Consider the following 22,816-nt stretch of genomic DNA (forward strand, 5'->3'; position numbering starts at 1 on the left):
AGGTGGAATGTCAAGATTTTATTGAGTTTTGTGAGGCTAAACAAACAAAAATGCCTTACCCACACACCAAAACAATATTTAAAAACCTGACAACAAACATGTTGCATTCCAATCTTGTGCAAAAGAGCAAATCCTTCAGATTACTGCAGAAATTAACATGAGAATATACAGTAATCATCCTTGTGTTAATCTGATAACCATTCAAATAACAATTACAAAACATTTCAATACCCAGATATACCAGTTGCATTTTTTTCACCTGTTCCTCTTTGAACTGTGTTAAAAAAATTAGTTTGAAAGTTACATTTCACTAACCAGTAAACACACAGAGGCAAAATTTCCTGTAAATAACACAATATGGCATTGTGATTCATGTGGATGAGTGTTGTTCCACTTATGCAACCAGACTGCATGTCATTCTGTAAAAGCACTTAAATTACTAACCAAATGATAACCATACAGCTTGCCAAGAATTAATTCATGCTGGCTTATACGGAAAGTGAGCTCAACGCAGCAATAGAAAACCAGTAGCTGAAATCAGTAATTATGCAGGATTTTGATCACACTCATCTCCATATGTGTCAAAGATGATAAGAGCCACCCACAACCATTTCAAGAAGCATTTCCTATTATACATTACAGTTCATATTCACATCAAAAAATCCAAACCATCCACTACTGTTTTATTTATAGCAGATGAAGAGTGCAATAGTAGTGCTATGCAGTGCATTATGGGATATGACAACATTTGATGATATCCACGACAGGCTTGCATACAACCCTTTCAAGGTCTTCTTCCATTCTACACATTGTTAGATATATCCCAATATCACCACCAAACATCATTGTTTTTTTTTTTTCCTTTCCAATCCGCCATCCCCCGTTGAGTCATTGTCCGATTTTCTGTCCATTTCACCTCTGACGTCTCTTTGGTTAACCCCTCCTCCAAGCCAGCCCCGTTCCCCCCATGTTCACTCACTTGCTTCCGAATCATTTCGAAAGTCTGCCTCCCCTCTGTGCCCCGCTGTTCCTCACTACTCCGCCTTCTCCTTTTCCTTCATGTGGAGGAAGACGACGCTGAAGATGAAGAGTCCGATCATCATGGAGAAGACGCTGGCGTAGTACGGGTAGGCAGAGGGGATGAAGCGCTCGTACTGAGTGTGCTGCAGGGGGCGCACTGACACCTGTGGGCAAAAGGGTGGGAGGCATCACTACCTTCATCAGTTCCCACTTTTAATGACTTTTTAAAATAGTTATTGCCAAAGCATACCCAACTAGCTAAAACCATCAGGGCTGGGACCAGGTAGGGTCTGGGGAGGGCCCAGGTGAGTCACAGAAACAAATACACAAATAATGAATAAACATGCAGTGTTTTTCTAACTAGCTGTTGCCTAGGCTTACTATGTCTTCCCTACATATCATGGCAAAGCTTAAGAGTAATTACATTTTCTGTAAAATACTGTAGTTTTCCAAATACATTCTGGATCCTTTTTATCTATGCTGGTGTAAAGTGTTTCAAAATTAAGCTTGGAACTGACTGGTATGATTAACACATTACCTTATCTTCCATTTAGGTGTTGCTCTGGCACAGGTTAGAACCAGTGTTAACTGTTAAATTTTTTTGTCATGCACATCCCTAGCTGTGTTATAATTGCCATTTTTATTCCCTCCTTCAGACAATTCAACATGCTTACCTGGGTGGAGGAATAAAGGTGTGTGTAGCCTAGCCTGTTGTAGTCAACCTTGAACTGAAACACACCATAGACATCGGGTAGCTTGAATTGGACGCTGTATTTTCCTCCTGCCAAGACAGAGCATCACATTTTATGACAGATCCCTCAAAGGATCAATGAAACTCTATAAAACGAATGGACTTATATACAAAACAGACTGGCTGTTTTTGGCTTGTGTCTCTAATTGTAGATAACAACTGGGCTCAAGAGATGCAAGGGTTTTAATTTCCACTCAAAACCTCTTTCACATCTCATTATTCTTAGGGTATCAAATTAAGGCCACAATGTCATGAAGCCAGCAGCACTCTCATATACCCCAGCCAAGCTGTACACTGCTGCCTGAAAAATGCCTTTCGGCTTTTTAGTATGTGCACAATGAGGATAACGACAACACGACAAAGGAGGATATGCATACCATTCTTCTTAAGGAAGGTCCTGATGAAAGGGTCAATCCTAACAAACTCCAGCTGGATGTCATCTCCATCAAAAGGAACCCAGCGGCCCTCAGAGAGCTTCTCAATTACGATGCTGTACTCCTAGAGACCCCATGCACCATCAGAAGCACAGAAGCAGTCCACACCATACACACGGTAAAACCTACACACTAAGGCAGATGCACTCAGGTGAGCACACACACGGGTGCACACACACAATAACAACTTGCTAACAAAAAGCAAATCCTTATGAGGTAAATAAATATTAAGTGACCACACAATACAAAGCCCAGGTATCTTTCAGCAAACCATTACATTTACATTACTTTTATTCATTTGCCAGATGCTTCTATCCAAGGCAACTTACAAGTGAGGCATAGTACAACACAAGCAAAAAGTCATATAAGGAGTGACCATCCTATAGACAGCATAGGGGGCTCACCACGAGGTCAGTGATGGTGTAGGCTGCAGGAGGGGAGCTCTCCCCAACGCGGTGATGAGTGACAGCCCCCACTCGCAGGACACCTTCCTCCTTAAACACCCAGCGAGACAGCGCCTCTGCCAGCTCCCTGTTCCCCGTCTGTGCGTGTCTAAATGGGTAACATGAAAGAAAACGAGAAGCGATTAGAGGCAACTAAATAGTCATACGCATCCATGTGTTCTTACTGTGAGTTCTTTACCATTAGTTCATCTGTTTTTTTGTGCTGGGAGTCGCTTTGGATAAGACCGGCTGCTAAATGAATGTAATTCAAAGTAATGTAACAAGTGCATTACTCAATCACACTTGGACATGCTTTCAGACTGCAATCACAAAGATGGAAGGTATGACAGGTGTAAGCACAAGACAAGGTGAGTGCGAGCGTGTGGAAGGGATACCTTTGGGAGCCAGGAGCACCCTTCTGGATGGGAGAGTTGAAGAAGGCGTCACTGAAGAAGTCCAGGGAACCACAGAAGACAACACGAGCATTATTCCTCGCCTGGAGCCCAGCTATTAGCAGTGTATTCTTCCCCACTGCATGGGGGTACTGAGGAGAGGGAGAGAGATACAGGAACGATAGGCACATGAGCACAACCTGGAAACGTTACCTGGAAATGGAGAAGTAAGAGCAGGTTACCTGCGTGATATCATGGTCAGGGAAGTAGGAATAGGAGGTGGAAGAGCCGGTCAGGATGTCCAGCACAAGGGGGTTAACAGGGTCTGCCACCATGCTGTCCAGGAACACAGGTGAAGAAAGGTTTGCATCCGATCTCAACACATTACTCTCACACAGTCACACTTCCCATACAAGTGACCTCAACCTCCGACGAATTACTCAAGACGAAACAGAAGCTTTAGTTAGCGATCAATAAGTGGCAAATCTGTTCATACTTATACATACTCAATTTATAAAAGACAACAAATATTTCAAAATGATTTCTTAGCAGGTGCTAACACAACTGGACTAGACAAGGTTGACTCACCCAACACCCTTGAAGAGAACTGGTCTTCCTGTAGGCTTGCCTACTATGGTGGGAGCTTTCAACAGGTTCTCTGGGTCAGCAACAATCAGTGTGTGCTGGAGAGACAGGTGTGAAGGTAGAAAGACCAGAGAGAGGAAAAGTACTTACTGTGAACCACCTTCCTAAAGAAAGTATTACTGAGCATTACTGCACACCCAGGTTTCAAACTTTTTGAGACATTGCTTCATATCACTGTACCTGGAAGCAAATGAACACTGCAATATGGACCGATACTGACAAAAGTTTGTAATGTATACAGTTTGTAGCTGTCCATCACAGATAAACAACCCCCCAGAAATGTCCTTGTTTCCTCTACCATAAAGGTGTCAAACGTGGTCTACCCTTCCCCTCACCTCTCCTGGGTCGGACACATCATAGTTGTGATGGTCAATGACAGCGGTTTTCTCTTCATCAAACTCAATCCCACATTCACTGCCGAGTTCTCTCAGGGGGTCGCCTGTCTCAGAAAGAGAGAGAGAGAGAGCAACAGGGAGGGGGTGTACAGGACAGACAGGGCAATGCAAAAAAAGAGAGAGAGAGAAGACAGAAGGAGTGATGGGGAAAAATTAAAGGTATGAAAAAGGCAGAATAAAATAAAGGAGGTGAGAGAATAAGAGAAAAGACGAGAAATGAGGTGAGTACAGTGAATGTGTTTAAAGCACAGGATAAAGTTCAATGTCTTAAAGACTTCAAAGGACGCTGGGTTTCAATCCCAACATTTAAGCTTCTAATCCAATAAATCAGATTACTATCAATTGTGTTAGCATTAATACATACATTTCAGCAAATTCCAAAGACCTTTCTGGACAATAAGGGCTAAGCTCTTGGTTCAAAGAAGCAGCCCTCTAAAGGTAGTCTTACCGATGTCGGAGCTGGCTGCAACAAGAACGTTTCCTCCTCCATCAATGAAGGCAGTGATGGTCTCCACGTTTATGTTGCCCCCGAAATCTGACAGTAATTAAAGGCAGATTGGAAATACTGCAGAACAATGCATAGTGACAGTCAAAGAACAACCACACAGCTCACAAAATCTGAATCTATCGTTACAAATGGCAACTGAGGGTTAATAGCATATTAACCAGAACACTATCGAATAAACACTGATTTACGCCGATACACATAACGACGTTCAAACTCACCTTCCACTGATGGCGAGAATATGATGAGATGATCATAGAGGAATTGCCCGTATTTAATTAGGGAGAGACCAGGGTCATCTGCGGTCTTAAATGTTAAATCAAAGCCACGATCTAAAGAGGGTGAGATAAAGGAATTTCAGGATGCTGGCTGCTAACGTTGAAGACACTGTTCGGAATTGTGAGCGTGCATGAAAACCAGTTCAGACCGTACCAAACCAAACTCGTGGGCCAACCTGTACAGGTTATAGCCAGCTATAGCCAGTTATCCCGGCAGCCCACATTGTTGATTAGTAATCCAAATATGCCAACATGGGTTGGTAACTAGCTATCTCGCTAGCTAATGCAGTTATCCCTGCTTTTGACGGGAGTTCCATGCGCAGGAAATTCTGATATGTCAAAACATAATACAAACTTAGCTACCTAATGCTAGCTACTTACCAGATAAACTGTGGAAGAATATCGAATGAGTATCTTTGATATTCATGTTGTCCAGTAGCACAAGAGTGCTTCCGTCACCCAGCGCAGGGTGCATTAAACCCAAAACCACAGACAGAAAACTGAAAATGCTATAACTGAACCGTTTGCATCTACTATGCCCTCTGCTAAAATTATGTCCGTTAAAGCTCATTGTGTATCTGCACCGGTTTCTGTCATACACTCTTTCTACCGCCATCTTTCCGGGGTGATAAAATACGCCCAGCTAGCTGTCGGTGTAACTTAAAGGACAACGCTCACGTCTTATTTGTGATATAAAAGAAATCCTCGCCAAGTCACATGTGAACATCTAGGTTGTCCGTTCAGTCACTGTAATTTTTGAAAATCTATAGCCTGTCGTTGTACGCCTAATCATACGTTGATAAATAAGTCCTGAAGACCTTTCCTAAAACATCTGAAGAGCTGTTTTGCAGCATATATTTCCACATTAGTATGTGAAAATGTAAGGCAGTTCCAAATCATTCAAATATTATGCAGGTCTATTAAGGGAAATCAATGTTGTTGAAGGAATCACTTCTGGCAAATACAGTGATCAAATCTTTCAACGTTCATCTCTTTTGATAGAGCAAATGATTTCATAACTACCTAGAATATTCTGCATATTTCACCTCGTAAAATGTTTGTGAACTTTATTTCTGATATTAACTCCTATTTTATTGCTATGAGCAATTACAATTCAGGTCTGTTGCCAAACCCCAGGACCGTGATAAAAGAACCGTGGAGAAAAAAACTACTCGTGGAGTAATTTATTGGCAATTTTTAGTGCAGTATTTTAGGACATCAACAATAATCTTGTATGGAGAACAGAAAAGGGGAAAAATTCCGCATGACCTTTCTGGTATATTTTTAAATATTATCAGGTGGATGATACATTTCTTCATAGTGCCTCCTTGAGTCTGTCCTGAAGAATTCTTCAGCTCGTGTGCATATTACACTGATTACACATGCTCAATTGTCTTATTTCAGAGTGAGCTGTACGGTCATTATATCTCAAACAGATGGAATCCCGCAGAAACAAGATACTGAAAAAAAAAATCACACATATGGCTTAAGTCGGTAATACACCAATTAAGAATTACAATGCAGATCGTGACCTCCCTTCGGAAGTGAGAATACGACTCAATACCGTGGGAGCCAATGCCTTAGCAGTGCACAAATAACTGTGGGGTCAAACTGAAATAAGTGGGCAGACGTAAAATGTAACAAGTCTAATATCTGTGGAGGATGCCTTCTGCGTCAGAGAATAAATCACAACCTGATTACTTATATTATGAAACCAGAATACGAAAATATGAGAAAGATACCGCATTTACTTGATTCAAGCTCTAGTTCCAAAGCAAATTTGAATAATTATGCTAAAACTGCTGAATTAAAATCACTGTAACAAACAGATCTGGGAATGCAAAATTGTTTATGATGCACTGCTAAATATCTTCCTATTTACAGTGGCAAAACGGCATGCACTTGAAGACAATAATAACAGGGAAAAAGTGAATGAATGACAATGAATCTCTAGTAAAAACAAAAATCCCAAATGCACTTCAAACTCCTCCATCTGAATTCAAGCAAATACGGTATCAGAGATTACCAGGAGGTGGGTCTAAATTGTGGATTTAATCTCACCCTTTGAAAATCTGTGAGCTAAAGTTTCTTCTGCATGTCCTGTTTAATCTACTCTTGAGCCAAGCCATGACACAAAAAATGTACACTAACTACAGCAGGCCTGGTTCACACAGCTGTCATAATGTCTGCTTAATAAGCGACAGTAAATAAACTCAAAATGACTTAAATAAAGCTATTAAGACTTGAAGGAGACAAAAATAAAAAGACTCTCACTGTCCTGCTTCCCTCAATGGCTGGGGTTGACCCAGCCCTAGCCATGATCTGCCCACACTAAAACAATGAGGAAGACTAGGTGGGGAGGTAACCACTGTACACCAGACCCTGACAGCAATTACTGCTTCAGCTATCAAAGTCATCAACTGATTTTGATTATTTAAACACAAAATTAATAGTGCCTTGTAAATGTGTGCAACTACACTAATCCAGTCCAAGCTCTAATCCAGTCCAAGATCCTGTACATTCTATACATAATATTATTTTTTTGAAGTCTCTTTTTCTTTCATTGGAAAAAATAGAGGAGTGGAGACAATGCACTATTATTTTTTTTTCCTTTGTGGTTTTTTTCTACTCTTCCTCAGAGGGGCTGCAAAAGACAGCTTAAATAAAAATATTGGGAAGAATAATGAGTGCTATATCCATTTTCTGTGCTGGCCCAACGACCAGTGATAAGAGATCATAAAAATGAAAGGAAGCGGGAGAGTCATAATCACAGATAATGAGTCACTTCTGTATCTGTGGACAGAATGACACAACTTTACAGTGTGTGTCCAAAGCTGTTCTACACAAAGCAGGGATTCTGGGAAAGAGGGCACTGATTTGACGGCAGATGGGTTTGGAAATTTTTTTGTTAATAATGGTCTTCACAGGGGAGTGGAGGTATTGATCTAATGTTTTATAGTTCAACCACATTTGGCAACTATCTACCCCTGCTTAGCATGGCGCCCTCTTCAATGCAAAGAGAACCCGCAATCTACATTTCCTTCAGCCCCCAGTATCCCAGTGTCATTTACTCTGTTCTAACTTCCACTTTTAACCCCGCCCCTTGTCACTCTGCCTGAGCGCCACACTCCATTTCCATTGGCTCAGACACGGTCTCTGCCTCTGCCTCCTCTCCTCCCTCCGCCTGGGGTTCGGCCCGGGCCATCTCTTCTTCTTCCTCCTCCCCTCCCACCCGCGTTCGGAAGAGGAGCTCCCCTCCCTGGATGACCTGCTCGGTCGTCTGCCAGGCGGCTTCGCCGCCGTACTGCTGGTAGAAGTCAGAGTCGGCCTGGAACATGACCAGCGCCTGGGCCGTGTGAATGCGCACGTGCTGGGCCAGGGAGCTGGCGTCCAGGAACTTCTCCCCACACGAGTCACACGCATACAGGATCTGGGTGTTAGGGTCTGAGAAGCGTGAACACAAACAAAGAGAAACATATAGGCATCGAATCAATTAAAAGAGTAAAAAAACAGTTTGGCATTAATCACATATTCTGACCATTTCTAAAAAAAAAAAAAAAAGGAAATCTGTTTTTTTCTGACATATTGTCAAACCAAGATTTTAGCACAGCAATGTACAGGGTTAGTATTTATTCAAGGTCAAAGCGCCTGTGCTTTGACAAAGTAACTCACACTCAACTCTGAAAAGCACGTCTTGAAGCTGTTTGATTCGTTTCTAAATGCGCATAATATTAACATACATAATTCAAGGCTGTGTGTCTGTGAGAGTGTTAGCCTCACCTGCCTCCTGCACCTTCTCCACCGCTTTCGTTATCTCTGCCTTCAGAGCCTCCGTCTCATCTGCCGACACTGACGCAGCCACAGGTACCACTGCAGTGGGACATGATCAGTTAGACACAGAGACTCTTTCAGTATGCAGCCAAAGCACTGATCCCGTTAGCATGCCTTAACCATGCCTAACCCTACCCCCAACTATCAAACCACCTCCAGTCCTCATCCTGCTTTGCCTGCTTCCTCTGCTTTTCATCTCATACCTAAGTCCCTCTCTCATATCATGCCTTCTCCTGCTCCCATTCCCTCCCCTTTCCCTAATGTTCTCTGCCCCCTTTTATTGCCCCCTCTTCCATGCCCAGGTTCCAGCACGCCCTCTGACCTGTCAGCTGGGCGACGGCACTGGCAGCCAGGGCCTCAGTTGCCAGGGTGACAATGTCATCCGTGGTAACCGTGACGATGTTGACCTCGCTGTCGTCCAGCTCCGAGGCAGACGTCGAGGCGGGCTGCAGCTTGTCCGCTCCCCCGCCGCCCCCATCGCCGTCACCCCCCGCCACCACCAGCCGTTTCATGCCGGCTCTCCCCTGGTGAACGGTTTTGACGTGCGAGCGCAGATTGTCAACGCGGTTGAATCCCCGGCCGCACTTGTCACAAAGGAATGGCTTCTCCCCTGGAGACGGAGCGAGAGAGGGATGGAAATGAAATATGTTTTGAAAAGCAGCAGATGGAGGCTACAGAACTAATGGAAGATGATGGAGGGAAAATGAAGATTGACAGACATGTGCCGCAGGGTGCACTGACAGACACATTCCACAAGGGGGAGACAAGTTCTGCAATTCTTACTGCAAAACTATTATACAGTCCTGCATCATACAGACGGTCCTCTCCTGGTGTGTTCAGAAACCTCAAGATCTAAAAAGTGAAATGTACATAAAACAATGAAGAAATGGGGTTTACTACCTGTGTGAATGATGATATGTTTCGAGAGGTCCCCAACGTTAACAAAGGCTTTGTTGCAGACGTGACACTTATGCGGTCGGATGTTGTCATGGTGACGTATATGATTGGCCAGCTGGCTTGACTGGACAAACCTGCAGGAAGAAAGAAAAACAGGGATACGAAGATGTTGAGAATAAGACACTGAGAGAATGTGGTGTTCTTCCGAGCGTAAAGCATACTGTCCGCATGCATCTCGATAAAGTAATAAACGGCACACCACCAGCTGTGTACTCTTTGTGTCTGACCTTTTGCCACAGCGGTCGCAGACATAGGGCTTCTCTCCAGTGTGCTGTCGGACATGCGCAATGAGGGAGCTGGCCTGGGTGAATCCCTTTCCACAGATGAGACACAAGCAAGGCTTCTCTCCTGCAAACCACATGCATGAAAATGCATCCAGAGCTGTTAGATTACACTGTTGAACCCACAGGCTGTGACGCACACATTGAGTTCACACTAGCTAACAAAGTTCTCCTTCTTTCGAAATAAATTAAGCAGATCAGATGTTACCTCACAGCTTCAGCAAAGAGCATGAAAACAAAGAAACTAGTTTAATTCAACAAAACATTCAGCAACACTCCAGAACATGTTTCTTCAGGCCCTCAGTTGCACATGAAACCAATCCTCTGCATGTTGCAAATCACTACAAGGGTTTCTTCCCTGTTTTTACACCACTACCTAAGTAGCAGCATGTGTCTGCTAAATAAATAAATGTACTGTAAATAAATGTTATTTGTATATGGCAAATATTGGAAACAATTTAGCACAGTATTTCGGTATGACCTGATATTTTGGCTCACTACTTGCACTAAATTGACCAATTCCACTAATATTCAGTTTCTTTGAAAACTGAGAAATTTGGCCACCATGAATTTAATGTGATTTAAAGTACAGTGTGTCATAACACACTGTGGACCCTGTGCACTACATCATGTTTTTCTATACTCGGGAGAGACGTGTAATAGCACTTGATATAGGTGGGAATAAAATGCAGCTGTGTGTCTGTAGGCGAGAGGTGTGTCTATGAGTCAGGTGAGCGTGTGAGTGACAGGTAGAGGCGCACCTGTGTGAATGCGGACGTGCCTCTGCAGGGCCCCTGGGTCAGCGAACGCCCTCTGGCAGTGCATGCAGACGTAGGGTTTCTCCCCGCTGTGCACGCGGAGGTGCCTCTTCAGGTTACCTGTACAGGGATGACACAGCTGCATTCTAATACAGGTAGGTTTACATAAGGTGTCCTTTGCCACTGCTGTCCCCTTCCTCTCTCAGGTGCTCTTACCAGAGGTGGTGAACTGCTTCCCACACTCTTTGCACTTCAGAGGCCCGTCTGTGATGTGGATTTTCAGGTGAGCCTTTAGGTTCCCCAACTGAAAAAATACAGGCAGAGCCAGGTCAGCCCTTTATTTACCTATCACTCTAGTCATTCGGATGCATTTCTGGTGTGTTTACACCAAAAAAAATCACTGAAAAACGCCAGATTTGTAAAATGCAAAGAGGTCTGGTCAGACGTGTACTGACTCGGTCCTAGCCTGTCACAGCGGGCCAGGCGGATGGCAGCCGGTCTTACCTGGTTGAATCTCTTGTCGCAGTGCGGGCACCTGTGGCCCTTGTCAGTGTCGTGGGTCTCCAGGTGGCGCATCTTGGCGGTGGGGTCGGAGAAGGCGCGCTCGCAGTAGTCGCAGTGGTACGGCTTCTCGCCGCTGTGCACCAGCTGGTGGCGCTTCAGGTTGCCCGAGGTGGTGAAGAGCTTGCCGCAGTCTTCGCAGCTATAGCGCGCCTCGCCCGTGTGCCGCTTGCGGTGCAGATTGAGCAGGCTGATCTGCCGGTAGCTCTTCCCACAGGCCGAGCAGCTGTACGGCTTCACTGGGCTGGAGAGAGAGAGCGCGGGAGGGAGGTGTGGTACAGAGGGAGAGGAGCAGGAATGAGGACATACAAATCCAACTAGTCAGACATTTTCTTTTGGAGGGGCACAAACAGACTGCATATAAACTCGTTACACAGCATAACTGAAAATGCCTTAAACATTACATTACATTACAATACATTCATTTAGCAGATGCTCTTATCCAGGGCGACTTCCAGCACAATAGAGCATAAGTGTATGCATTCAAGTTATATGAGCAACAGATTCAAGTTAAATGAGCAACTGTTTCAGAAACGTAATAGTGTGCTACTATCTCATTATGGTTTAAGTGTGCCACCTGAGTAACTGTCGGATACCCTTTCACTCAGTGACTCCCTCATATGAGGTGAGACAGACATGTCAGATGAGCATAATGAAGATACTTTAGATTGGTGCCTTTGCTTGTTCCCCACTGGGGCACCGCTGTTGCACCCTTGGGCAAGGTACCTAACCCACAATTACCTCAGCAAATATCCAGCTGTATAAATTAAATATAAATATCCAGCTGTCTCTACCAGCTAGCTTGTACCTTGTCTGGCCAGCTATTGGTCATTCAGCATTTCTCCTTGATTGACTTTTGCTTGTACTTGTGTAGTACCTCTACCTCACTTGTAACTCGCTTTGCATGAAAGCGTCTGCCAAAAGAACAAATGTAACGTAATGTAATGCAAAGTGATAAAATTGTAACCTATGTAATGCGCTCTGCACAAGAGTGTCTGCTAACATAGATGAGTGGCTCTGGTCCTGACCTGTGTGTCTTCTCATGGGCCTTGCAAGCGGCCGGGTCGGAGAAAGCCTTATGGCAGTCCCGGCAGCTGAAAGGCTTCTCTCCCGTATGGATACGGATGTGCCTCTTGAAGTTCCCCGTGTGAGTGAACTTCTTCCCACAATCCTGGACCAGGGGCATCCAATCATAGAGGATGAACAGTCCCAAAGGGAGTTACACACAAAAGAGAGACAAATTATAAAATAAATATTAAATTATTTGTGCACTATGCTTGTAGCATTATGAACAAGAAACAGTTCCACCTATCCACAGGTATGACATCATGACGCCTCCCCCCTTACCTCGCACTTGTGAGTGACAGAGCCGTACGATCGGGACTCGCTGCGGTCAGTGAACGTCCCCGACCGGAGCTGCTTCCCCTCTCCTCCACCCTCCTCCACAGTATCATCCATCTCCTCCATCTCCTCCCCCTCATACCCGTCATCCTCCCCTTCATCTCCCTCTCCTTCTGGCTCCTCCACTTTGTCCTCCTCACTGTCACTCTTCTGCGCGCTACCCTCGCCTAAGTCACTGTCTGTGAGAGAGAAATGATAAAGCAAGGCTAAGCACATGGACACACAAGCGGATTCAAATAAATAAATGTACAAGATGAACTAATGAATAAGGACATATCCATATACATGTATGAGTCAGCAGAAACTGGAGAACTGTAGTTACCTTGTGAGGCAGCGTGCTGAACTGTGGTCTTGGCCTTGCTCCTGCGTGTGCTAATGTAAGACCTGCCTCCCGCAGATCTGAACGGGACTTCTGAAAGACCAGCACAGCCACACATGAGCGCACAGGCCAGGTTCACACACAAGCCACACGCTACACAAACCATGTGATAAACGGTGCGTGTACATAGAGACGTGACACTGACTGGGTGTGTAGTCCACGTCAGAGGGGTCGTCCTGAAACTCTGGAACTTCTTTTGCCGCCGACTGCTCCTCCTCCATCTCCTCCTGCTCCTGAGTGGACACGCCCTCCTTCCTTTGATGGGCAGGGGGTGCTGGTTTGGGTTGCACTGCCTCTGGTGCACTGTCCTGCTTGTCAGTGGCACTCCCCGCCGTCTTTGGTGGCTCTGTGGCCTCTGTGGTAGAGGGCTCCCCTGCTGTAGCCACAGGTTCATCTCCTGAGGCCTGGGGGTCCTCCTGGTTGCCCTGTGGTTCCTGCTGCCCGGAGCTCCTGCTTAGCACCTGGGCAGTGTGGATCTGCTCCGCCTGCACCCCCGCCTCTGACAACCCCTTCTCCATTTTCAGCTCCCTCTCCACACTCTGCTCAGGATCTTAAGCAGGCAGGCAAGTGACAGGTCCAGGGCAAATTAAACAGCATCCTTCCCCACCCAGTATGCGATCAGCTTTTTGGTAGTAAGCTTGTTCTGATCCCACATCTACAACTTCAAATGTCACTCCTGTGCTTTTATTACATAAATATTTAATCATAACATTTATTTTAAAAAGTTAGCAATTATGCATTACAGAATGCTTCTGCTTAGAAGTGCAATTCAGTGCATCAGAGCACGTGGCAGTGATGGTCAGCACAGCGCTGGTCTTTACTTACGGGTGGTGACGCCAGATGCGGTGCTGCCAGGGGAAGTGAGGGACCGGTAGGCAGAGCAGGCGTTGACAATCTCCTGCATCTGGAGGAACGTGGCCACTGCCAGGACATCCTCCACATTCTGGGGGCTGAGGGACAGCTTGGCCGTGTACATGAACTCCAAAACCTGTCCCAAACCTGAGAGGAAGAGAGTCACGCAGCTGCATTAGGGACGTATACAGTGGTGCTGATGCCGCAGGATAGTGAGCACAGTCTCAAGAACCAGGACCAAGTCCATGGTTATCCCCTGCCTCACAAATATGCACACTGAAACAAAATGACAAAGACTCTCATTCACATACAGACAGACAGACAGAAAAATGGACACAAACACATGTAGGTGACATACCTGCTGCGTTGCTGATGTCCAAGTGCACCACATCTTTCTGGTCTAGGAAGAGGGTGCGGAAGTAGGCACTGCAGGCGGCCAGCACGGCCTTATGGGCCTTGAAGTCGACACCGTCCACCACGAAGGTGCAGTCACACAGCAGGCCCAACTGACGCTGGTGGTTCAGCTGTTCCAGAACCTTGCCACTGTGCCAGGGAAAGTCCATCACGGACAAAGGGTGACCAGATGGCTGGCAGGGTTCTAGCTCTCTCAGTTGGCCTCTGGCACAGAGAAGAACATAATGTTTGACTGGATAAGATGAAATTGTTAGGTGGTGTGTGTGGTGTACTAGCTCGCGCAAGAGTCTGAACCCAAGGACCACAGGTTTAAATCCATCTACTGGTGTATCCTGAGGCAAGATAATGTTAGCTAATGTTAGGCATCTATATAAATGGATGTAGGTTGCAGAATGTAAGTATCACAAGCGCATAGGGAATTCTACAAAGACAAGCCATATTAGAAACAAAGACATTCAACAACTTCCTTTTACTGTTTCTACAAACTGGGCTAAAGCTGTTGGGCTGTTGGGCTAAAGCATGTTTCTTGCACAGTGACTGTAAACCATGGGTTGGTTGACATAAGAAAATGTAAATGTCCATTTCTTGGACTGGTATGAAGCTTACACAAATCAATGTCTGGGAACCCAGTTTACATTGAACATGGTTCTATGCCACAATAAACAATTTGGTTCAACAGCTGTATCAAATCCTTCATTGTACTAAGTCTGCCTTATGTTTCATTTAAACTATTAACCTTCTGGTTACCCACCATTTGACAGTACCAGGTCCACCCCGTTCCCCACATATAACCATCTTTTACAAATGAAATGCTCTGTATGTACAAACACATAAGTAGTTAACGCTGGCCACTCAAAACTGTAGGTAGCTAGCCAGACAGTTGTCTATGCAACTAGCTAGCTAGTTAGCTAGCTAAGTAATTGCGATTAATCAGCTATCTTACTACCTGTTTAGGTATTTGGTACTAGCCAGCTTAGCTAGCTAGTGTTAATGGACTCTTCCACGTAGCAAGCTAGCTAAATTTTGTTGAGTATTCGCCTCGTTTCAGAGGAGAAACGCCATCAACATATCCAGATAGCTAGCTAGCTAAATTAGTCATCACAACAGGGCCGGCTGAACTTGAAAGCGTTAATTGTTATTTAAGAGTACAATGGGGTAACCATTTGTGCACGCACACAAGACAAAACTGTTCTTTTTCTTATTGTATTTGTTTGACGATGCAGCGGATTGATTATATATCCTCTATCCCTCTATGCTCTCTATCCGGGATTAATTCAGCGTGCCTAGACACACAAGGTACAGACAAACAAGATGGCGGTTGAACCTGAGGGAGGCCTATGTCGCTTGCTTCGTCCTTTGAGCCTCGTCCTTCTCAGCCTCTTTATCCAAAACAACTTAACTTAGACTAAAATTACCTCTTTATAGCCGCGTCGCCGTGTATCCCCTTTCAAATACCATCTATGGTGTTGTTTTTGGCGATTTTTTCCACACTTCGTTGATCCCGTCCAATCGAGTGATTCGGTGATCGATCTCTCCCCTCAGACTAGATCCACCGCCATCTTCCGCTCTCTGATCGATTGATAGTGGCCGGGTGGATAGTCAAACCTTGCGCACGCGCAGGCTCGCCCATGTGTTTGCTGACGCTCAAATGGGACGCACGGGGGCGCGCCCTGCATGCCTGGTGGGTTTTTTACAGGCATAGCGAAAGTGACGATAAATAATGAGAAATCAACGCAGGTGGAGGGACATTCCCCATTTATTGAAAGCGCTGAACAAACTGTAACACACAATCAGCCGCATTGCAAATAAGTTAATATGAATAAATACAATATGGAAAGTCGTTCTTCCCAATATTTATAATAGTTCACAGACTTTTTAGCCTACGTAGCTGCTAAAACGCACCGAAAAACCTTATACATGTTCGAGAAAATGTTTTATCACGCCGTTCTATCTGCAGCTGAATACTGTCTACCTGTACACGCTTTATCTTAGCTGCAGTGCTTAAAATATATATGCATTTACATATAAAGAAGACACTCCTCCAGAGTGGGCAGATATTGACCAAGACCGGGCAACTTATGACAAGTTACACATACAGTTATCTGTACATTTATTCTCTGAATGATTTTGATGTATCTGTTATTCAAAATGCAAAAACAAAGGATCAGTCTGTGTTGAATGTTTTCTAGGATACACACACACACACACACACATATATATATATATATATTTATATATATATATATATATATATATATATATATATATATATATATATATATAGTGATTTTAAGGGCATTAAAATGACAGCTATGAAAATATGTTCACCGATATGCTTAGGCATATACAAGGAAGTGACTGTATGTCACTGAATTCAGGCAGAACAGCATTTCCAATGCTTGTGTTTAGCAGCCGTGATGACTCACTGTAGTTTTTACCATTGTTACCGTTGCACGATGGATCATTGCAATGGTGAATGGAGAAGGAAAGAGTTAGACACTATGGAGAGCCTGAAAAGTGAGGAGGGGATGGGGGGTCAGTGAGTATAGGCCGTGTTGGAGGGGCATGGAGGAGGGAGAAGAGCGTTCCTGATCTGTTCTTACTGACAGCTGATAGAGAACAGAGCGTAAGAGAGTACTGACTCATCAGCCCCAAATAAACACACGCCCAAGCACACACGTACACACACACACACAGCATATGCATGCACACAGCTAAATAGCGAAATCCACATTAGAAATCATCCACATCTGTAAGCAAAACCATGTTTAAACATGTAGTCTAATTTGAGAACAGTGTACTCATTTTATTATTTTTTTTTAATTATTTTACAGTATTGTTTTAAAAATGAATCATATTTCAACATTGTATATTATGATATACAGAGACTATGCGTACTGCTACCAATGTTTTATGCAGAACCATGACACATTATAGTTCAGGTGGTGATATCCTGCTGCTCTCTGCTAATAGACTATTTGCAAAAACGAGGTGTGATTATGTGGTGTGTGTGTGTGTGTGTGTGTGCATGTGTGCGTGTGTGTGCGTGTGTGTGCGTATGTGTGCGCGTGTGTGTGCGCGCGTGTGTGTGTGCCTGTGGGTGCGTGTGTGTGTGTGTGTGTGTGTGTGTCTGTGTGCGTGCGTGTGTGTGTGTGTGTCTCCATGTGCGAATGCACACATGCAAAAGAGGATGTTTTGACCACCTGAGAGTGTACTGGCAATGACTCATACCCCCATTCCTCATTGTTTCTCTTTCTTCCTCCCTCTCCTTCTCTTTCCTGAAAAGGTTGAATTGCTGCTTAGGCACAGCGATATTCAACTGAACTCAAGGAAAGAAAAGCAATCTGGATACAGCTATTAGCTATAATTTTTTTTTTCTTATTTCTTTTGTCCATATAAATAAGCCACATTGTCTGCGACGTGATTGTTAACTAAGATGCTCGCACAGAAGAAATTTGAAATTTTGCAAGATGCACACTGTGTGGAAGTCATCCTATTTCAATTCCCCAAAAGTATACATTAAAATGTTCCTGAGAAGTGTGCACAATGATTGCCAAAATGTATTGCTGTTTTTTTGTTTTTTTTTACGGAATGAGGCTGAAATGGTATGCATGTTTGTTTTTCTCCTTGCTTCCCCACAGTCTGCTTTTTAAACATGTTACGCTGGCATGAGAGAGGATAGAAAAGAGAGCTGACGGCACGTTTGCAAAGCAACTGAGCCATAACGAGGAAGGTGTCAAAGGTACGAACAGTTGTGGAAAGAGGTCCATTCACACATGAAAAAAAAAAAGTTGGCCAGCAGTGGAAGCAACAGCTGAGAAGGTAAGATGAAACATAGAGGACAGCTGACGTAAGGAGGATGAGGAGAGAGGACCCAGGGGAGAAGGGATGGAGAAGAGTGATGTACATTAAAGGGGGGGCGGGGGTGATATGGGGGAATGTGTGGTGGTCTGGAGGAGGAAGGCGTCCCACAGCGACTCAGATCTTGATTTCGGTGCGGAAGGTCTGTGCGTGCTCGTGCTTCGCCGGGCGCCTGCGGGCCTTGATCGTCAGGCTCCCGTCACCCCCCAGCGATGATGTCACGGAGGTGGGCTCCACGTCTTTTGGCAGCTGGCATTTGTGGGTAAACGTGTTCATGACTGTACCGTCTGCCGCCAACTGAGTGAAGAGGAAAAGACGGGGATGAGGGAGTCAAAAAGATTGGGTTCAAAGGGAATGGATGGAAAAGAGAAAGTGAGGAGATTAATAGAGAAAAGAAAAAGTCCATAAATAATACATTGTAACTAAATAGATGAACAACAGTAATAAAGTAATAAAAACAATACACTACAATAAAAATAATGAATGATATAATGTCAGTGTCCCACACAATGTCTTATATCCAGAAATACAGCTAAAGAAAGACAGAAGTCCACATAGTGACCAGGATATCTTCCCCTATCCCTCTTATCAGATTTAGAGGCCATCCCACTTACCTTTTCAGCACGCACTTCAATCTGGTTGTTGGAGGTGGTGACAATCACGTCTTCCGGAGAGAAGTCGCTGACATCCACTGTGAATTGATATGTGTCTCCTACCGTCCTGATGTTTCCTGCAGTCCCTGAGCGACCTGAGGTGAGCAGCCAAGGAGTCACTGTTATCACTGCTCATTCACAGCTATCGTTGTGCTTTCTGGCAAGTAGTTTGTTTACAGAAAATCGGTAAGGTTCTGAGGGCCATTCATTTGAAGAAAAAAACCATTCTGGACATGATACTTCTACCTAAAGCCAGATGAACAACATGTTCTGTAAACCTCTACCTAGCCCCTTGCCATCACAGTTTTGACAGTTGTGGATTATCATATCTGTACAGCAATTCTGTGTTTAAAATACCTCTGCAGGTGAGCCCTGGGACACCCCATGACTGAAATAATCATGTGTGTGGATCAGGGTTGGTGGTAGTCTGTGAGTCTATGCAGTGTTCTCAGTGAGACTCCCACAGATGACAACACACACACACACCTGTATGATACCATGTTCAAACATGTCACAAGTGCCCAGTCATGTGACCATTAGCAACAAGGTTGCATTACATTTTTTATTTATTTTACAATGTTATCCATTGTTATCCAATGTTATCCATCCATTACTGAGGCAATCGTGGGTTAAGTACCTTGCCTATGGGTACAGCAGCAGGGCCCCAGTGGGGAATCAAACTGGCAACCTTTCAGTTACGAGTCCTGCTCCGTAACAATTACGCTACACACTGCCGCCCCAGGTAAGTTTTTATATGTGCACATGCATGTGTTTGTGTGTTTTCATGTGAGTGTGTGTGTTGAAAGAGAGAAAGAGAGTCTGCGAGTGAGAGTGTGTATGCCAGTCGTTAGGCAACGGTATGCCTTCAGTCATTCCTGTATGTGAGGTCACATTCTTGGCCCTGCATGAAGCATTCCCTGGCACAGGAACGCCCATAGCCCCTCCCAATCTGTCGCCTATCAGCCACTCAGTGGGCACATGAGTGTACCCCTCAGAGCACTAAAATACCCTCCCTTTTCCCACTGCAGTGCTGTTTAAAGAGCACTCTGTCAACACAGGGGATAGAGAGTCAGCACACCCATCTAGAGGAGCCATGACAGAACATAGACTTACAGTCCTCAGTTAGTCATTGCAGTAGTTATCACATCAGTATGTGTCAATAGCGGAGATTATACATTTAATGTCCCAACCATATGACTTTCTTTCCATTTCTAATGGTACATGATCCTTTTCCATGAAAAATGCAGACAGGCATTTGTCACCTGAAGTGACAGTTACTGTAATATATCAGTTTTCAACAGAACACATACAACGTTGGCCATGTGTAGGTAAAGCAATGGTCAAAAGTTTGGACACGCCTGATCAAATGCATTTTTATCATTATCTTAAACACAACTAAAGACTTCTGCTTAAATGCTTGAAATTTGTTTCTTACCCAAATGTAAATAGTAAAGTTGATGCCTATGTATAAATTTCTTTCCAAAGCAAAAATATTTTTTAGACACACAAAATGGGACTCAAAGGAGGAAAAGTTACCTGAGAATCCCAGTGTGTCCTCATGTGGAGGGCGCATGAAAGACCCAAAGTCCTCCGTGAACATTCCCCGACCCTTCTCCATGTAGGGGTTGGTGGAAGTGGAAGAGGAAGATGATGAAGAGGAAGATGAGGAAGACGTCTGGTGGAAACTGCGCTCCGATCGGTAGGCAGAAGAGTTGGTCCCGCTCATTGACACCCCAGTGTGTCAGAGGGGCAGGGGCGAGAGTCTGTTCGTGGAGGGGTGAGGTGTGGGGAGCCAGGTGTGAGATAGAGGTAGAAAGAGTAGTTTCAGTCAGTGTCGTTCAGGACCTTTCCTCCGTCCAAATCCCCACGGTTCAGAAAAGAGGAGAAATTTCACCAGGAGGTGCCAATCCCCCAATCTATGTATCTGAATCTCCTTTCTGTTGTAACTGGTCTCCTTGATTGGTCCCCCAGCTCCCTGGTTTGACTCCACCTGTTGCAGGACACTATCTCGTCCTTCCTTCTCTCTCTGTTTGGAGTCCTGTCTCTCTCACTCCCAGATCACACTGAATCATCAGGCATGCTCCACACATCAGGCTTATATATTGTGAGTTTGAGTGATGGAGTTTTGCATGTGTGAGTGTGCGCGTGGCAGAGAGGGGGGGGAGTGGCGGGGTGGGGGATGGGGGGTTTGCACTCAGGGAGTGCAGGATCACTGTGTGCTATATTTATCAGCTGAGATGGAGGAAAAGAGACCGAGTGTCTGTGCTAGAAAAGATTTGTGTGATTAGCATTTGAATTTGGGAAACGGGTTCAGACAGAGCGAAGGAGAGACAGAAGTTTTTATGCTCGAGGCATAACAGAGCACTATGCACTCCCTCTCTGGCACCCTCACTCCCAACCACCCCCTCTCACTATTTGTCTACATCCATTGTCATTTAATTTCTCTGTGTTATGTATCAGCAGTCACACTAAGCATTGATTATGACAGCCAATTACACTGCGGACACTCCCAAAAATAGCATCATTGACAAACATGTAATCATCAGTGATTGTCCTGTGTATGTCCTTGTGAAAAAGCAACACATGATACAATAAAAATTCCAAATATAATGATCATGATCATCTCAAACTGCATATATTCAAATGTTTGTTATTATTATATTTAACTTTTGTTGTCATATTATGCATGTATTGTAGATTATATTATGGTATGATGCATGCATAATATGAAGAAGTGAAGATACTGGGAAATGCTTTAGAGTTACAATCATTTTTATATTTTGTAATGTATGTCATATGTTAAAACTACGTACTGAAAATGAAAAACATATCCCATACATTCTGGACTTCATATTTTAGCATACACATTATAATGCCACAAGTAATGTTGTCACATACAAGGATGTTAAAAAAAAGCAATGTAAAATTCTGTATTCAAATAGGACATACAGAAATGATTGTAAAATAATTAGAACTTCATCCAAACAATGGAAATATTTTGATGGTGAGGACAACAAGAGCAAGAGAAAAAGAAAAAGATGGAAAGTATGTGATTGAGGACTTTGTCATGGGAAGGGTGACGTTAGGAAAAGGGATTATGAGATATTGGTTGGGGGAACAGAGGAGCTATTAATAGCTTAGCGAAGTGAGCAAACATCTCATTCCCTGTGCTGACAGTAGTGGTATGTTCTCTCATCAATCCCTCTATCGGTCTGAACAAGGCTTTATATTCTCTCAGAAAGGCATTGCTTTGTATTGCAAATGGCATTGCTTTGTCTCACAAACGTTAAAATAACCACAGTTACGACTGGTTGAAGGGTTTTCATTTCTACAGGTTTAATGTTTTCTGAACGTCCCCTTCTTCCAAACTGCTTTGCAGACTGAGCAAAATTTCTCAAAGGAAATTCCTGTGATATGACCTGATAGGATCAATCAGGGCATGAGGCTTGAGGCTTTCAGATGACGTTTGACAACTAGCAGGTTTTCTTGGAACAGACTCAGTCTGAGAGAAGTGTGACTGGCTGGGTGATTCAGTGGTCTGTCCTGTCGGTAGCTGGCCCTGCTCACAGGCAGACATGCCTTTCGCTATCAGCATAAACTTTTAAAGTCCTTTGCTAATCGCCTAAATCCAGCCCAGCACCTCACCACCTTCCCCAGAAGAATGCCTCACCCCACTGGCTCTGTGTGTGAGCATGACCATGTTTCTATTCTAGAGGGAGGAGACAGAGAGGGAGTATGCGTGTACGTGTGCGAGTATGCGAGAGAGTTTACGGTTCCCAGCATTCACTGTACCGTGGTACTGGGTGAATGAGCGTTGGCCAACTAAGAGAACACGACACTCTGCCCATAATTCTCCCCTGTTTTAAGGGTGACATTGAGTCACCTCCAGAGAGGTTGCGCTCTTCAGTGGCACAGACTGGCCTCTGGGCAGGATGGGTGCGGAGTCTAATTCACACCCATGTGACTTCATAAAATGAAACCATTGACCTGAAGAGGCAAGAATGT

The 22,816-nt window shown here is 44.4% G+C and overlaps 3 protein-coding genes across 3 annotated transcripts; all 3 read right to left on the reverse strand.

The window, feature by feature from the left end:
- Positions 1 to 182: 182 nt before the first annotated feature.
- On the reverse strand, positions 183 to 5,827 carry ddost (dolichyl-diphosphooligosaccharide--protein glycosyltransferase subunit (non-catalytic)). Its single transcript, XM_036533375.1, has 11 exons — positions 5,245 to 5,827; positions 4,807 to 4,917; positions 4,529 to 4,615; positions 4,021 to 4,124; positions 3,629 to 3,723; positions 3,283 to 3,376; positions 3,044 to 3,192; positions 2,610 to 2,757; positions 2,149 to 2,269; positions 1,695 to 1,801; positions 183 to 1,184 (listed from the first exon to the last, which is right to left on the reverse strand). Exons 1-11 carry the CDS (start codon positions 5,477 to 5,479, stop codon positions 1,035 to 1,037), a joined length of 1,401 nt encoding a protein of 466 aa, XP_036389268.1. The 5' UTR covers positions 5,480 to 5,827; the 3' UTR covers positions 183 to 1,034.
- Positions 5,828 to 6,048: 221 nt separating this feature from the next.
- Positions 6,049 to 15,874, reverse strand: zbtb17 (zinc finger and BTB domain containing 17). Its single transcript, XM_036532727.1, has 15 exons — positions 15,713 to 15,874; positions 14,242 to 14,501; positions 13,857 to 14,030; positions 13,177 to 13,581; positions 12,975 to 13,064; positions 12,599 to 12,831; positions 12,280 to 12,422; positions 11,195 to 11,495; positions 10,907 to 10,994; positions 10,694 to 10,810; positions 9,879 to 9,999; positions 9,595 to 9,725; positions 9,017 to 9,304; positions 8,644 to 8,733; positions 6,049 to 8,307 (listed from the first exon to the last, which is right to left on the reverse strand). Exons 2-15 carry the CDS (start codon positions 14,444 to 14,446, stop codon positions 7,970 to 7,972), a joined length of 2,724 nt encoding a protein of 907 aa, XP_036388620.1. The 5' UTR covers positions 14,447 to 14,501; positions 15,713 to 15,874; the 3' UTR covers positions 6,049 to 7,969.
- A 1,542-nt stretch (positions 15,875 to 17,416) lies between these two features.
- hspb7 (heat shock protein family, member 7 (cardiovascular)) lies at positions 17,417 to 20,867 on the reverse strand. Its single transcript, XM_036533793.1, has 3 exons — positions 20,348 to 20,867; positions 18,773 to 18,906; positions 17,417 to 18,455 (listed from the first exon to the last, which is right to left on the reverse strand). The coding sequence occupies exons 1-3, from the start codon at positions 20,535 to 20,537 to the stop codon at positions 18,276 to 18,278; spliced, it is 504 nt and encodes a 167-aa protein (XP_036389686.1). The 5' UTR covers positions 20,538 to 20,867; the 3' UTR covers positions 17,417 to 18,275.
- Between the last annotated feature and the right edge of the window lie 1,949 nt (positions 20,868 to 22,816).

The sequence above is a fragment of the Megalops cyprinoides genome, chromosome 7 (assembly GCF_013368585.1).
Source record: "Megalops cyprinoides isolate fMegCyp1 chromosome 7, fMegCyp1.pri, whole genome shotgun sequence".
Taxonomy (NCBI): domain Eukaryota; kingdom Metazoa; phylum Chordata; class Actinopteri; order Elopiformes; family Megalopidae; genus Megalops; species Megalops cyprinoides.